The 15,358-nt window shown below is 36.9% G+C and overlaps 1 protein-coding gene across 7 annotated transcripts in view; it reads left to right on the top strand.

Annotated features, from left to right (window-relative positions):
• The window catches only part of KLHDC1 (kelch domain containing 1), a 67,169-nt gene that overhangs the window by 13,075 nt on the left and 38,736 nt on the right, over window positions 1-15,358 (top strand). For 5 of the 7 annotated variants that reach the window (XM_075130024.1, XM_048854147.2, XM_075130027.1 and 2 more), the window contains 6 exons: window positions 3,668-3,738; window positions 4,928-5,045; window positions 6,049-6,167; window positions 7,846-7,924; window positions 11,912-11,995; window positions 13,918-14,001. In XM_075130024.1, the coding sequence (XP_074986125.1) occupies window positions 3,668-3,738; window positions 4,928-5,045; window positions 6,049-6,167; window positions 7,846-7,924; window positions 11,912-11,995; window positions 13,918-14,001 (555 nt within the window). The remainder of the gene's footprint in view (window positions 1-3,667; window positions 3,739-4,927; window positions 5,046-6,048; window positions 6,168-7,845; window positions 7,925-11,911; window positions 11,996-13,917; window positions 14,002-15,358) is intronic. The other 2 variants (XM_075130025.1, XM_048854151.2) reach the window with 2 other exon arrangements.

The following is a 15,358-nucleotide window of genomic DNA, read 5'->3' as shown; positions in this document are numbered from 1 at the left end:
GGCCCTCATGGGAACTTTGAGGTGGACCCATTTCCTAAGCGTCGCTGGTAATTATCCAGACAGATTAACATAAGGCAATTGCCTGTTTTTCCACCATTCACAGATGATTTGCCATACATTTCTAAGAGATGAATACGGCGATATCCTATGTTTACAGTTCATTTAAATATTCAGATGTCCTTTTGATCTCTGAATTAACAGAATACAGCATAGACAGGGACTGTTCGATTACATTATTGATCACTACCAATATATAGGTAAATATGCAAAAACACAAACATTATCTCCCCATATGTCTTTAAGAGTTGAATTTGAGTTATTTATTTTGCAGGATGCTTAACCCTTTCCAGTCATGTGTCACACCTTCAAACACTGGCATCTATGCCCCACACAAACACAAGCATGCAGTTCATTTCACTGAAAGTTTTAATGAAGATTGATGGCAAAATATGGAGGACCACAGTCTCCCTTTCTCTTAGTCCCAAGCCTGTACAAGGTGGTAACATGTTTCAAATAGCACAAGCAGTATTTTGTATTTTCATTTATATCCTACTAAACAATCAAGCCTAAGTAAATATCCAAATTCCACTGGTTTTATGCCTAAGAATTCTTTACCATAGGTCTAAGCACAGAATAGACAGCTGGAAAATCCTCAGTTTTAATACTGCGTCTGCCAGTGACTGGCTGGATATCCTTGGACAAACACATTTTCAGAAGTGTTTACTAATTTTGTGTACCCTAATTCTCTGTTCACTGACTTTGGGAGACCAACTTGAGACAACTAGTGTCTGATTTTCAGGGGTTTTCCCATGAAAAGCTGCGGGGTTCTCAGCATCACCAATAGTCACGCACAAAGGCCCAGGTCCCCAGTCCGCCTCAAATTGGGCACATAAAATTAGTGAACACTCCTGAAAATGTGAGCTTTGACCTCTGTCTGTATATCAATTTTCCCATATTACTTCGCAAGGGTGTTTTGAGGATTAGGTCACTATTTTAACAGTTCTTTAAAGATATAAAGTGCTTTATTAATACTAGCATGACACTTTGCAGTTGACCAGCATTCAGTGAAATCAGCATTTTTATTCTTAACACCAATTATATTAATTCAGGGCTAGTTCATAAAATAAATGCTTGGCTTCCCATCACAGGAGCCCCCAAATCCATTTGCACATGGTCTTATATATTATGTATAACGTGAAAGCTGCAAACTGCACATCTAAGAACAGAACCTAACAGGTGCTTTCAAAAGTCTGGTTCCGTAGATAACCAACGGTGGCAGTTATACTTCCAGAATACACTACCCAAGTTTGGAAGGGAATAGTTATAAGGCATCAATTAAAGTAAAGATGTTCATATAAGCAACTGTAGCATGAACTTACTATCTTGGAGTTAACTTTGATTCCTCTCTCTCTTCTCCCATTTGATCCAGACTTTTTTCTAGATCCCTCTGCTTCTTCCTCTGCTACGTTCCTATATTTTTTCCCTTGCTCTCAATTCCTACTGCCTTTTGGTGTTTCCCCAAGAACTCAGTCTGATTCCAATCTCATCACTCAGGTTCCTTTATTTGGCATACAGCAAAGCTACTCTTGAGTTGATCAGACTTAAGCACTGGGGATGGGTACAGTGCATCCCACATATCCAAAGTTACACACTAAACCTCTTCCTTTATATACATTTACACATTACATTGCATTTACTATACTTTGCATCAGACATTTTGGAATTGTCTTGGTCACTTTGTAGGAACGAGTCCCTATGCAGCATGCTCTGCCCACGCACTGTCCATGCATGACTTACTCTACCTCATCTTATGTTCCATGCTTATCTTATCAATTTTATTTTGTCCATTTCAAGTTATTCCCTTGGTGATTCCCCCTTACTTTAGCTAGTGCATACATTCTGTTTCCAGCCTGCTAATCTCCCTAATCCTGTCTTCCAAGAAACGAGGCCTCACCCATGTCCAGTTACTGATATCAAGCCTGGCCTACACTGTAAAGACACTGATTCATATTATTATTATCACCAACTTTAATATTGCAACCTCCTTCTCTCTGACTTCATATCTCTTCCCTCCATTCATTCAAACCACTGTTGCCAAAATAATTTTCCTTTCCCAACCATTCTCCCCTATTTGAAAACCTTCTCAGGTTTTCTATCTCTGGCATTAAATTTAAGCTTCTCCTCTTCTTTATGGCATTCCATAGCTTAAGATCTTATATCTCTGCCTTCTTCTTTTCCTATACTCTTCCACTCTCCCCCTACCACCACACACAACCTCTTTCATTTATATATGTCATCAGGCCTTCTCAATTATGCCTGGAAAATCCTCCCAATTAAAGATTGCTTTCAACGAAACAAAAAATGATCTTGTGCCTTTCTTTATTTTATGATATAAAAAGAAGCCCTTAGTTTAAGTGTTTTTTTTTTATTTTATTTTGTGGTTTGCTTGTTTATTTAAAATTTGGCCTCTCATTTGCTATATGTCATTACTGGAGGACACAGACATGTTGATTGGGAGATCTGAGTCCTCAACTGAAGGGCCCAAGGTATTGAATCCCATTTTAAAAAAAAGTAGTTTTCTTTCAACTCTTTATTCAAGTATTTGAGTGAAAGTGGTGTTTAAAAAAATGAAGTCTTAAAATAAATCACAGCCCCTCTCTATTAATAGGGTTTCACTTCATGATTTCACTGCTATCGTAATCTTACCAGTTGTCTAGCCTTCCATAGAGACTTCCAGAAAACACAGGTGAGACCTGAATTGCTACTGGGGAGAAATAAAAACATAAAAACCCCTTTAAAAAAGTATTTGAGGCCATATCATAAAGAAGCAAAAGGGTACAAACCTAATTAATTATTTATTCCTTTGGAGGTCATCTTCAGCGTTATATAGGTGTATTAGAGTAGCAAGGATTACAATACAATGAAAACTGGTTAAAGTAACCACTCAAGGGACCAGGAAAGATCAGCTATTTAATTACACTTACTAATCAGTAGTATTCTAATAAAAGCAGATAGCTGCTCTCTATTTTGGAGATACTTTTGGGTAGTCTCTTAAAAAAGAAGCTTGCCTAAGTGTGGTTTCTTGCACTGGTTTTGCTGTGTTTTGCTTCATATTGCAACTACAATGCAAAATGTAGTGGCTTTTAGTCATAATTACTATATTTCTTGATGGCACTTAATAATTTTCCTGAGTTGCTACTGCTTTTTACATTTCCTGCAAGATGGCCACTGTGCATTAAACTGATATTGCTAGTTGAATATGGAACCACTCCTCTCCCTCTCTCATTTACTGCAAAGCCAAACATTTTTTTTTCCAGTCTACCCATGTGCAAGTGAGTGAGCAGGGTTGGCATTCAGCAACTAATAAAATTATTTCATAGGGACACCATTCTGCATAGATGCTTTATTTTTTTATAATGCTTCAAAAATAAAAATAAAAACTTGTTTTGAACTTACAATGTTAAATATAAAAATACTAGAACTATTGAGCGTTTCCAGATAAAATTATCAGGGAGTACACGTTGAGCATAAAAATTTTATGCAGTCTTTGTGAATTGTCTCATTAAAAGTTGTGAAATGTTCCTAACATGTATTTTCATGATTTTTGAATTGTAATGACATATGATACATAACTGATGAAATATTTTGCATATTTGTTTTCTTTTAGTCAATTGAAGAAAATGAAGTGTATTTGCCTAATGATGAGCTTTGGCTCTATGAAATTGATAGTGGGTTATGGTAAGCCATTTTATTTATATTTAATGAATTTGAAAAATGTGCTGTTTACACCTGAGTATTTTTACCTATGGTAAAATTACTATTATTTCAGATACATAAATGAGGTCTGTTTCTTGTCTCTTGGCTACTTAAATAGCCTGCATTCATTTAGTGTAAAATTTAATATCTGATATATATTTTGGAATAATGTCTTCAGATAAGAAAATACCTATGTAAGCACAGTAATTTTTTTCAAAGGGATGTTTCCAATGTGAACTTTTTAAACACAGTTTAAAGTCTTAAAGTCTTTAAGTCTTGTTAAATGTAAAGAGCCACTTATGTATTTATACTGGCTAAATAAACTTTTATGTTAAAATGAATATTAAATACAACAAGATTAGGGTGCTTGATCCATTTAGGGTTACTTCCTTTTTGTTGTTATTACTTAATCATATCAGAAATATGTTTGCATAGATAATATATTTTAAATGTTTAAATCAGATTAAAATTTTACACATCACTAGCAATATAATATTTAAGTTTTATTTATTTAATTAATTTATTTATTTATTCAAATTTTATTTACACATTTTGGGGAGGTGGGTCTAGTAGCAATGCCAATTATTAAAGTCGGCCGATACTTCCCATTATCAGACCCCTGTTTTTAGTTGCTTATAATTTTGCCAAACTTTAGCCATGTGAGCTGAAATTTCCATGCTGGGTGTCTGCGATATATATAATATTTTAAATTTCAGCCAAAATGGGTTGAGCTGTTTAAGAACGAGGCTAGGGGAAAATATGCTGTTTTGCCCAAGTTAAAAAGTTATTGAGCCCTTATCTTTGAAATGTTCCATGCTTTGGTGCAGGGACTTGAAATTTGGCAAGGGTATGGCTTTTGTTTGGGGGATGTGTCTTTTGCCATGCCTGTGAACATCCACCCAGCTTTGGCCAATTTAAAGTATTTGAAAAACTGCAGTTTGCACATGTTCAGTAGAGACTTGCTAGAGCCTAACTACAAAAAGTCTCAAAGATTCTGTCCTTAATGAGCACACCTGATAGTGCTGACCAGCCTACTAATGTGCCCTCCTCCCAGAGCAACTGTGTGTTCCCCATCCTGTTATATCTCCTACTAGTACTACTTTGCTTTTGATGTATTTTGGTTTGTTTGGGAGCAAAATTATGAAATTTTAATATATTTACTAAACGGCAGGACAATGCACCTAATGGAAGGAGAGCTACCTACCTCTATGTCAGGAAGTTGTGGAGCTTGCATTAATGGGAAGCTGTATATATTTGGAGGATTTGATGATAAAGGATACAGTAATCGGGTATTGTAATCTTAATTCTGGAGTGTATTTTAATTGAATGACTACTAATGCAGAACTTTGTTTAACAAAGCATTTAACCTTGCATTTAACTAGCAGGAAAAATCTAAGGGTGAGATTTTGGTTTTATTTTAGAAAAGGTGCACTTTAAAATACTTTAAATTGTAGATCTGATTCTTTAGTCCCTCTGCATCTGCACATCTCCTGTTGACTGCATTGGGAGTTTTGACTGGGTTAAGACTGCAAGATAATGCCCAGTATGTTTTGTTTTTTATTTTTATTTCTCAAGTTTGCTAGTATTTCCGAAATTTAATTGCATTTCTATGAGAAAAATATATTTGCAACCATAATTAGACTTACCTCACATTTGTTGCTTTTTCTTTGCTCTTTAGTGGGCAAGTGGCATTTGCGTTTCTAGGAAAGTCCGATAATAACTAGTTAACATTAACATATGACTGCTAGTTTCCCTGTTGATTGCAGGTAATTAAATACTAATAAAGAATGAAATGGGGAAAATGGGTATTCAGTGGATTAATGTAATGGAAACCAGAATTTCAGTGTAGATTAGAAAACAAGTGAAATGAGTTTGATAGTTTAACTAACCTGCAGCACTTCTGCACCTAGTTAGGTTCTGTGTACGCTGCATTTATAGTAATCTGTCTGTGGCGAGAGCATTAGACTGAGACTAACAGGTGAAATAGTAGTGCCATTGAAGTCAATGGCAAAATTCTTACTTCAGCAGGGCCAGGATTTCAGCCAAAGGGCATTAGCAAAGCGGAGAGGGGGAGATTTTGCTGCTTCTTCCTGCATTTTATTTGTGATTAGTGAGTAAACCAATCTCTTACTATCATAAGAATTATAATTTGTCAATTGCACTCAGATTTCTTTTTTTTTAATAAGAAAATGATTGTTCTTTTGCTCTTTGTAATCATATCTATTGCTGATTTGTGCTTGATTCTTCAAAATAATTTATTTTATACTAAAATATTATAATTTTTCTTTTAAGCTGTATTATGTTAATTTGCGAACAAGAAATGGAACCTATAGGTGGAAAAAAATTACAGACTTTAAAGGTCAACCTCCTACACCACGTGACAAGCTTTCCTGCTGGGTGTATAAGGACAGGTAATATACATCAAGAGTATTTTTAATACCTACTAACCAAAGGGAAGAAGTGTTATGTTATAGGTAGAACACAAAACTGGAACTCCAATTCAGACTGTGATTTACTCTCTGACCTTGGACAAATCTCTTAACATCTCTGTCTCTCAGTTTTACCACCTGTAACATTGGAATAATCATACTTACCAACCCTAATTTATGGAGATGTTGTGAGATTTAATTATTTTTTAAAGTGCTTTGAGATCCTTGGGTGCAAGACACTATTCAGGTGCTAAATATTACTTTTTATTTAGTTGATGATTATTAAACTGGTATTAAAGTTAATTTACTGAATTTTTAATTGCTTATGAAATTACATAGATTATGCTATAAAACATTGTTAGATTTGGTATAATTTCAAATTATATTTGTTAGCAAAAGTATTGACAATAAGAAAGGGTATTTCAATGATAACTCCCTGGTACAAAGAACCAAGTTGAGAATACAAGCTAGGTATTTGTATTGTAACTGCTTCTTAGCATATTTAGCCAAATTGGTTGTAAAAGTTCTTTAAATTATTTAAACATATTAAACTAAAAAACAAATGTAAAAAATGTCTTTAGATTTTATATTAACCATTAAAGGTAGCTATGGTGGTAGAATTGGTCACTGAGAAATAAATCAATTGTATATATGGGCTATTTGCTGTACAAGCTATTGTAAACACATAAGAGTTACATGATATATAATGAACAAAATAAACAATTTATTCATTTAATTCATTTATTGATTTCTGGACTCCAGGTCCTCCAGGGTGTGACAAAAAAACAACAACAACCACCCAACACATTTAGTACTTAGTACTGCATTTTGGTTTTGAAACTCTGAATTAGCTGCAAGATGTATAAACATGTATGCAGCCATGCATCTCTTTTTAGCTGTCGATACCAGGGTGTTCAAGAGCATGAATTAATTAATTCAGAGTCAAGTTTAATTTATGTACAGAATGAAGATCCACCCATTTCTGGTGGAAGTATGTAACTAACTCTACATTTTTGTTAAATGTACGTATTTGGGGGCAAACTACGCTCCATTTTGAAAATTTGCCATCAGTCCTCAGGAGATGTGAATTTGAAGATGAGTATTTCTTAGAAGCTTGCACAATACTGGGAAATATCTAGAGAGCTGCTGTAATTCTGCTTTCATAGGGATGCGAGCCTTCCGTCATACCTTGTAACCTCCCTTCTGTACAAAATCATCATCAAACTGCCACCTCCCAAAACAACCAACTACAACACCAAATGTTCACAACCACTATTGGTGAAGAAAATATAGTCTGGTAAAGATGTGTGTGCAGAAGTATGAAACGGGGGCAGAGTTAAGCCTTGTTCTGTGGTGTGTAGTAGTTTTGGCAATGCTGAGGTGTGATAAACGTGTATGTGGAGGAGTAAAGCATGTATCTTAACTTCATTTCCTTGGTTTTGTGGGTTTGTATCAGGCATGTTTATGTGTGTAGCAACACAAAGTTTGTTTAGTAATTATATACAGTATGTAATATTTTTTTGTTTACACATTTAAACATTAATAGTAGAGATAATTGAAATTTCTGATTAATTAAATATAATAGCTTTTCAAAATATCAAATTGAACATTAATTTAAAACAAATGAAGTTCAATAGTTTTTTTTTTTTTGTTCTTCCAGATTAATATATTTTGGTGGTTATGGATGTAGGAAACACAGTGAACTGAGTGATTGTTTTGATGTTCATGATGCATTTTGGGTAAGATTTTTTTACTGTTTAAAATAAGTAGTGCCTTCTAATTGTTGAAAAGTATTATTAAACACATGATTATTAAAGGAACCACAGCTACTAAAACAAGGGGCCAGATTCAGTCCTGGAGTAAGTATAGTTAACTCAATTGAAAGAGAGATCTCAGGACAGTATGGTGTATATTGGGTTTAACAACAGTTCTATTGTGTATACCCTATACAGGTGATGTGTTTCCTCTGTGTAGCAGGTACAGTGGGCAATATTGTGAGGAGGGGTGCAGTGGAGGTCTTCTTCAGGGGAGTGATGGACAGTGATTTAAGTTAATGGAACTGCACCTGGTTGCACCAGGATTGGATTTAGGAAAACTCTGGGCTTTACTCCATTTTTTTAAAACTAGGGTGTAAAATTCTGGCCTCATTGAAGTGGATGTCAGATTTCCCATTGACTTTGATGGGGCTAGGATTTCACCCAGAGATGATTATTTAGAGATACTTCATAATGAAAATGTTTTGTTATATTAATGTTGATTTACTTTTGTTTGAATATTTTTCTCTCTTCAGAGGAATCCTCTCATTTTAGTGGAGCAACGTTTCCAATATCTGTTATTATGGAGCTATAATAATGACTCCATAGATGAGCAAAATAGAGCATAAAATGGAAAGTAAACTGTAAAATGCTTTCCATTTTACGCTCAGTTTTGCTCACCTCAAGAAACTTCCACTGAAGGTCCTTTTGGCTTTATATATATGTTTTAGGTCATTGGAGATTTTTAAAAACTGTATGAGGTTAAAGATACAAGCTGTTTTAAATTTACGGATAATTGAAAAAGTGGTTTAGAGTATCAGCTGTGTTAGTCTGTATCTGCAAAAAGAACAGGAGTACTGTGGCACCTTAAAGACTAACAAATTTATTAGAGCATAAGCTTTCGTGGGCTACAAGCCAGTTCATCGGATACATAGAATGGAACATATAGTAAGAAGATATATACATACAGATGTTAAGGAAAACTTAGCACATGTGACTCCATTTTGGTTTGGGGCCCACCATTGTTTAAATGCCAGCACATCACACACCAGGAGGAGTGATCCTTAGATACTGAATCCCTGTGAAAATCCTCCTCCTTGTCTCCAGCCTGCCTTGACTCCCAGTATCTAGTTTTTGTCAGTCTCTAACTCCCTGTCTCTTGGCTTTGATGTGAGGCCTCCCATTCTGATAATAAAAGTTACTGATGCATGACTTTAGGACCATGCTGTGTAATTAACATACTGGTATAGCACGAGGAATGCACCAAGCAGGGATAGGTGGTAGATAAGACAAGGGTTTGTTTATTGGCTAAGGTTTCCGATGCACGAGGGCAACATGCTTTGCTAAAAAGTATATAACCTTTGTATAATCTGTATTCAGGGTCCCCCCCCGGCTAGCAGGGGGGCACCACGCTCGAGCGTAATAAACTTAGTGTCTTTTGGGAACTCTGCAGTTGTGGACTTTGTTTCTGTCTCAGCCTAGATTCGAACTGTGCGTGACCTATCAGGTATAATTCGCAGCATTGATGTGTGTGTCCTATCAGGTGTAATTCGTAGCATTTGTGTGCGTGTCCTACAAGGTATAATTCGCAGCAGTTGTGTGCGTGTCCTATCAGGTGTAATTCGTAGCATTTGTATGTGTGTCCTACAAGGTATAATTCGCAGCAGTTGTATGCGTGTCCTACCAGGTGTAATTCGTAACACAGAGAAGGTGGAAGTTGCCATACAGACTGTAAGAGGCTAGTTAATTAAGACGATTAATGATGATTAAAAAGTAGTATCTCACTTTTTGAAAACTGTTCTAATTTTTGTTGTTTTGTGCTCATAAATTCAAACTAGATTTACCATATACTACATCTACAGATTACAATAATCTCAGCAGACGTGTAAAATAATCATGTTGTACTGCAGCCATTTGATATTAGACTGTTTTTTCTTTAGTTTGTTTCTATTAGATTGCATCAACAGTAATACAGAATTGAATCTTGAAAAATCAGTTGTGATTTCAATTTATAATTTATTGTGAGTACCCAAGGCTGAACTCTCCTAGATAAAGTAAGAGCAAAGTGCTGTTAAAGTAGAAAAAGTGAAATAGCTCTATTCCAATTAGATGCTTCCACTTACAAAAAATTATAGTATTGAGCTCTTTGAAGTAATGGCCAGGAACTTATAGCCTCACAGCTTTATCTGTCCACAAATACCTTCCCTTAATTTATTATCCAGAGTAAATACCTTTACCATAAGATGCCTGGAACAAGGTACTACTTAGTTTCCCATAGTGAATTGTTACAATCAGGACTGTCCCAAGGGGGGGTTTGGGGACTGGGTCATAGGTGCCGAGGTTCTAATCTGCTGGGGGGTGCTCCCCCCGGCTCCACCCAGGTGCTGCCCCCACTCCACCCCTTCCCCCAAGGCTCCGCCCCCACCCTACTTCTTCCCACCCCTGCTCCACTCCCACCCCGCCTCTTCCTCACCCAGTTCCGCCCCCTCCCCTGAACACGCTGCGCCCTTGCTCCTCTCCCCTCCCCCCGAGCGCCTCCTGATGCCATGAAACATCTGAGCTTCAGTAGGCACTGAGGGGAGGGGGGAGGCGCTGATTGGCAGGGCCCACCGGCAGGCAGGAGGCGCTGGGGGAAGGGGGAGGTTTTGGTAGGGGGGCTGCCAGTGGCCGCCGCTTGCCTCCTCACTGCCCGCCCACCGCTCTCTTCCTTGCCGTCCGCCTGCCACTCGCTTCCCCGTTCACCTCCTCACCTTGCTTGCCTGCCGCCTGCCTCCTGCCTTACCTCCGTGCCCGCCTCTTCATGATTTTATCGAAGCACAGGGCCTCCCAAAGCACGGGGCCCAGGGCGGTCATCTCGATTCACCATACCCAAGGGATGGCTCTGGTTACAGTATTCATAATTAGAAAATGACATAGAAGTCTGTTTAATCATTATGCATGTTCAACTGTTGTTGGCATTAACGAGAGATAGATACATCAAGGAGAGAACAGATCCCTTATATCAAATGTTAGTATTAATCTATAAGAAAAATGTCTTCCTAATGAATAAAAACTTTTGCTTATACAAAGCATATCCTACTAAACATTTGAAGGCAATATTTTCTAAAGTGCCCAAATGATTTAGGAACCTACATCCCATTCTCAAAAAGATTCAGAAAAGATTCAGAAAAGGGCAACAAAAATGATTAGGGGTATGGAATAGCTTCCATATAAAGAGAGAATAATAAGACTGGGACTTTTCAGCTTGAAAAAGAGACAACTAAGTGGGGATACGATAGAGGTCTATAAAATCATGACTGATGTGTAGAAAGTAAATAAGGAAGTGTTATTTACTCCCTAGGGGTCACCAAATGAAACTAATAGGCAGCAGGTTTAAAACAAACAAGAGGAAGTATTTCTTCACACAATGCACAGTCAACCTGTGGAACTCTTTGCCAGATGTTGTGAAGGCCAAAACTATAACAGGGTTCAAAAAAGAACTAGATAAATTCATGGAGGATAGGTCCATCAATGGTTATTATTCAGGATGGGCAGGTATGGTGTCCCTAGCCTCTGTTTGCCAGAAGCTGGGAATGGCCGACTGGGGATGGATCAGTCGATGATGATCTGTTATGTTCGTTCCCTCTGAAGCACCTGGCATTGGTGACTGTCAGAAGACAGGATACTGGGCTAGATGGACCTTTAGTCTGACCCAGTATGGCCATTCTTAAAAGTGCCTTTGGCACTAGGGGCCCTAAATCCCATTGACATTCAATGAGATTTAGGCACCTACATGTTTTGTCACTTTTGTAAATGTTACCCCATGTGTATTTTAAAAATAAAAATTAGTGCATGCCTATACTTACTCTGATTAAAAACAGAAAATAATTTGTCTGTCACTTTTATGCCTAAACCCTTTTGATGAAACAAAAGGATTATGAGATTAAGTAAATGAAAAAAATATAATTTTAGATATTTCACTCTTCTTTTTAGGAAGGGCAGATATTTTGGGGATGGCATAACGATGTTCATGCTTTTGATACAAACACACAAACTTGGTTTCAACCAACAATTAGAGTGAGTATTTTTTAAATCTTTAATCATTCTGTACTTTTTTGTAACTCCACCACATATTGAATAATAACTGTACTTTAGAGACTGATGTCAGGGAGAACTATTTTGAACATGTGGCATTTCTCAGGCTCATAACATGAGTGCATTTTTATGTTCTCCCTATCTCATAACATAAGAGTAAGGAAACATTAAATGAAACTAAAAAGTGGCAAATTCAAAGCCGGTTTTCAACAAAAGATGTAATTAGACTGGAAGTAATTGCTACTGGATGTTGTTGAGGCCAAGAACATAGTAAAATTTAAAGAGGGGCTGGATAACAAGAATATCCAGAGTTAAAGTAGTTAATACTGACAAAAAGAGTATTGGAAGGGAGATGAACCCTGAAATGAGGGTTTAAGCCAATCTAACTTTCAAGGATTAGGATCACCACGTATCTACCTACCTACATTTTCCTCTGAGTCCTCTGGTGTTCGAAACAGGATGCTGGACAAGATGGACCACAAGCATGATCCATTATGGCCATTCCTATGATCTTGCAATCAGATGCATGTTAATGGACTCCTGCACTCATGTTGCATTCCACTGACTTCAGTGGGGTATCCAGCAGGCACAGGTTCCATCCATGCAGATCCAATTGCAAAATTGGGTCTCTAGTCATTAGAGTAGCTGTTCAGCCTTTTGATATTTGTGAAAAAAAATGGTTTAATATTGAAGAGATATATACACTTGAATGAATACTGTGTAGATTCAGTTGCTGTGTTTCATAACTCCGTTGCATCAAGGGTTTAATGCTGAGAAAGACTAACATTTATTTTAAGTGTGAACAGGAGCAGTAACTGATGTCTTGCATGTAAGAAATTCTTTTATATTAATATTGTTCCAATGATGGCATATATTCTCAGTGAGCTCTCAATAAAACTGTAATGTGAACATTTTTATATATTAATATTATAGCATAATGAAGAGCCTCATAAAATTCTGGTAAGATTACACAGACTCCATTAAGAGCTCAGTGGAAGAATTATAACATAATAAGATTGTTTGACACTTTCATGTTTCTTTTATGTGACTTCCTATGATTCTATAAAATTCTTAAGTGAAAAGTTCCATTAAAAGCTAAGGCCCCAGTGTTGCAATCCCTATTTATTTTTTTTTACATAGGGAAAACTCCCGCTGGCATCAGGTGATTGGCTATTACATACAAAGTTTAAGAGTCTGATTTTTGTAAAGCAGTGAAATTTATGAATGAAGCATATTATATAAGAGCTAGGTATTCATTATTATTTCTCAATATTACATCATGGGGATATTTTTGTCTTCAAACAAATAACCTTCGCAACATACAAGATCTTTAAGCATAAGAAGGCGAACCTACTGTCTAAAATTTATCCCCAGGAGTTACCATAAATCCTGATCATGAACCAACTCCATAGGTTTGAGTAGTCAAAGTTTTGTTAAACCCTCTGCAAAATTCCTGCATTTTAAGTGCTGCTGCTTTCCCCCCACCCCCAGAGGTGACCACATGTGGTACTTTGCATCTCTGAAAAACAGGCCCTAGAGGACTTTTCCACCAGTATTACTGTAGTTTTACACTGATGAAACTCTAGAAATCAGTGGAGTATCACTGGTGTAAAACTGGAATAAAGCATTGGTAAATCAGGTGCTGAGAGAATAAACTGAACACCAAAATTTATGGCAATTTAGTTAAGGCTGAACTGTACTATAAAATGTGTCATCTAATGCCTTGGGAGTTTTGGGTGTTCCCACAAATTGTTTTGCACGTTTGCAATTTTGCCTTCATATTGGAAGATATGGGGTACATTTCAACCTTACCATTGCATTTCATGTTTTATTGACTTGCAGTTAGACATTTACGGACACTGTATAGGTTAATGTTCTAAAAAATCTTGCATTGGCACTTTCAGGGTGGAGTTCCACCTCAGCCTCGAGCAGCTCATACATGTGCTGTGCTGGGAAATAAGGGTTACATCTTTGGAGGACGAGTGCTGGTTAGTAGTTATTTAATTAATATTTTATTGGCAACAATATTATTTTTTGCTAATTACTTACTGAAAGCAATTTATGCAGTACCAACAGAGCCCAGAATGTCTTTGCTCCTAACCCATATGTTCGCGGAGAGAAGTCCCAAGATGTCTTTTTACCTCCTTGTGCACCTGCAAATAGGCTATGAACAATCTGCTTCTTCTATGCAACCCTAAGGGTGGAAGCACAAATTGCCCAAAAGAGAGCAGGCAAGTGGTAGGCCCTGGTCATATACCACTCCACACTGGTCTACAAAGATGGCTGGCCATAGGGAGGGGGCACATCCAGACAAGCATGTAGTATACTTTTAGGTCTGTGTGACTGTTAGGTCTGCACTACTTCTGGCTTAGAGTTATGGCTAGATTCCATAATTTAGCCCTAAATGATGTTCATTTCTATTTTAATGGAATCTTTTGTCTTTAGCTCATAAAATATTTTTTGTGTTTTGCATATTTATTAGTAAATTCAAAGAAGAATCCAACCAAAGAGCTTTTTGTACATATGTACTGAAACAGTATAACAAAGCTAGAGCTAAAACACCACATGGCAATTAGTCAAAGTAAATATTTTAAAAAGTCTCAAATTGAAGCAATAATGTTACTTTCAGCAGTAAGGTAAGTGTCATGTACTGGAAGAATAACTCAGTCCATTGACATTGTGCAAATGTCATTGATCACATCTTCAGATGAATCCAGGACATGAGGCATTTCAAAGGTAATGATAGAAATATATATACTTGTTGTCTTATAAGGATAGATAAGGTATCCATAAAATGTTCATAAACCCAATAAAATGGGTAAGCTGTGTGTAAGCTCCATTAGCTTTGCTTTCAAAGAAGTCCTGCCAAAGTATGACTTACGGTAGGTAAGCTTCAAATAAGTGGCAGAATGTTTGTAATCTGTGCTAAACACAGTTTGAAGGGCTTATATGGTCAAACCACTTATTTTTTCTATATCAGTGAATGAAATAATAGCAAGTGGTACATTTTAATTGAGTGGTTTTGATGTTTTATGTGCTGTCTCATGTAAATAAATACTACCACTCTCTCTCTCCCCTCCAATATAATGCTGTCAGGATTCCCCCCACTCTGAACTCTGGGGTATAGATATGGGGACCCGCATGAAAGACCCCCTAATCTTATATTCTACCAGCTTAGGTTAAAACTTCCCCAAGGCACAAATTCCTTTCCTTGTCCTTGGACAGTATTGCTGCCACCACCAAATGATTTACACAAAAATTCAGGGAAGGGTCACTTGGAATCCCTATCCCCCCAAAATATTCCCTCAAGCCCCTTCACCCCCCTTTCTTGGGGATGCTTAAGAA

This window comes from Caretta caretta, chromosome 6 (assembly GCF_965140235.1).
Source record: "Caretta caretta isolate rCarCar2 chromosome 6, rCarCar1.hap1, whole genome shotgun sequence".
Lineage (NCBI taxonomy): Eukaryota > Metazoa > Chordata > Testudines > Cheloniidae > Caretta > Caretta caretta.
The sequence above is the reverse complement of the archived record's forward strand: the minus strand, read 5'-3'. Positions and strand labels throughout refer to the sequence as shown.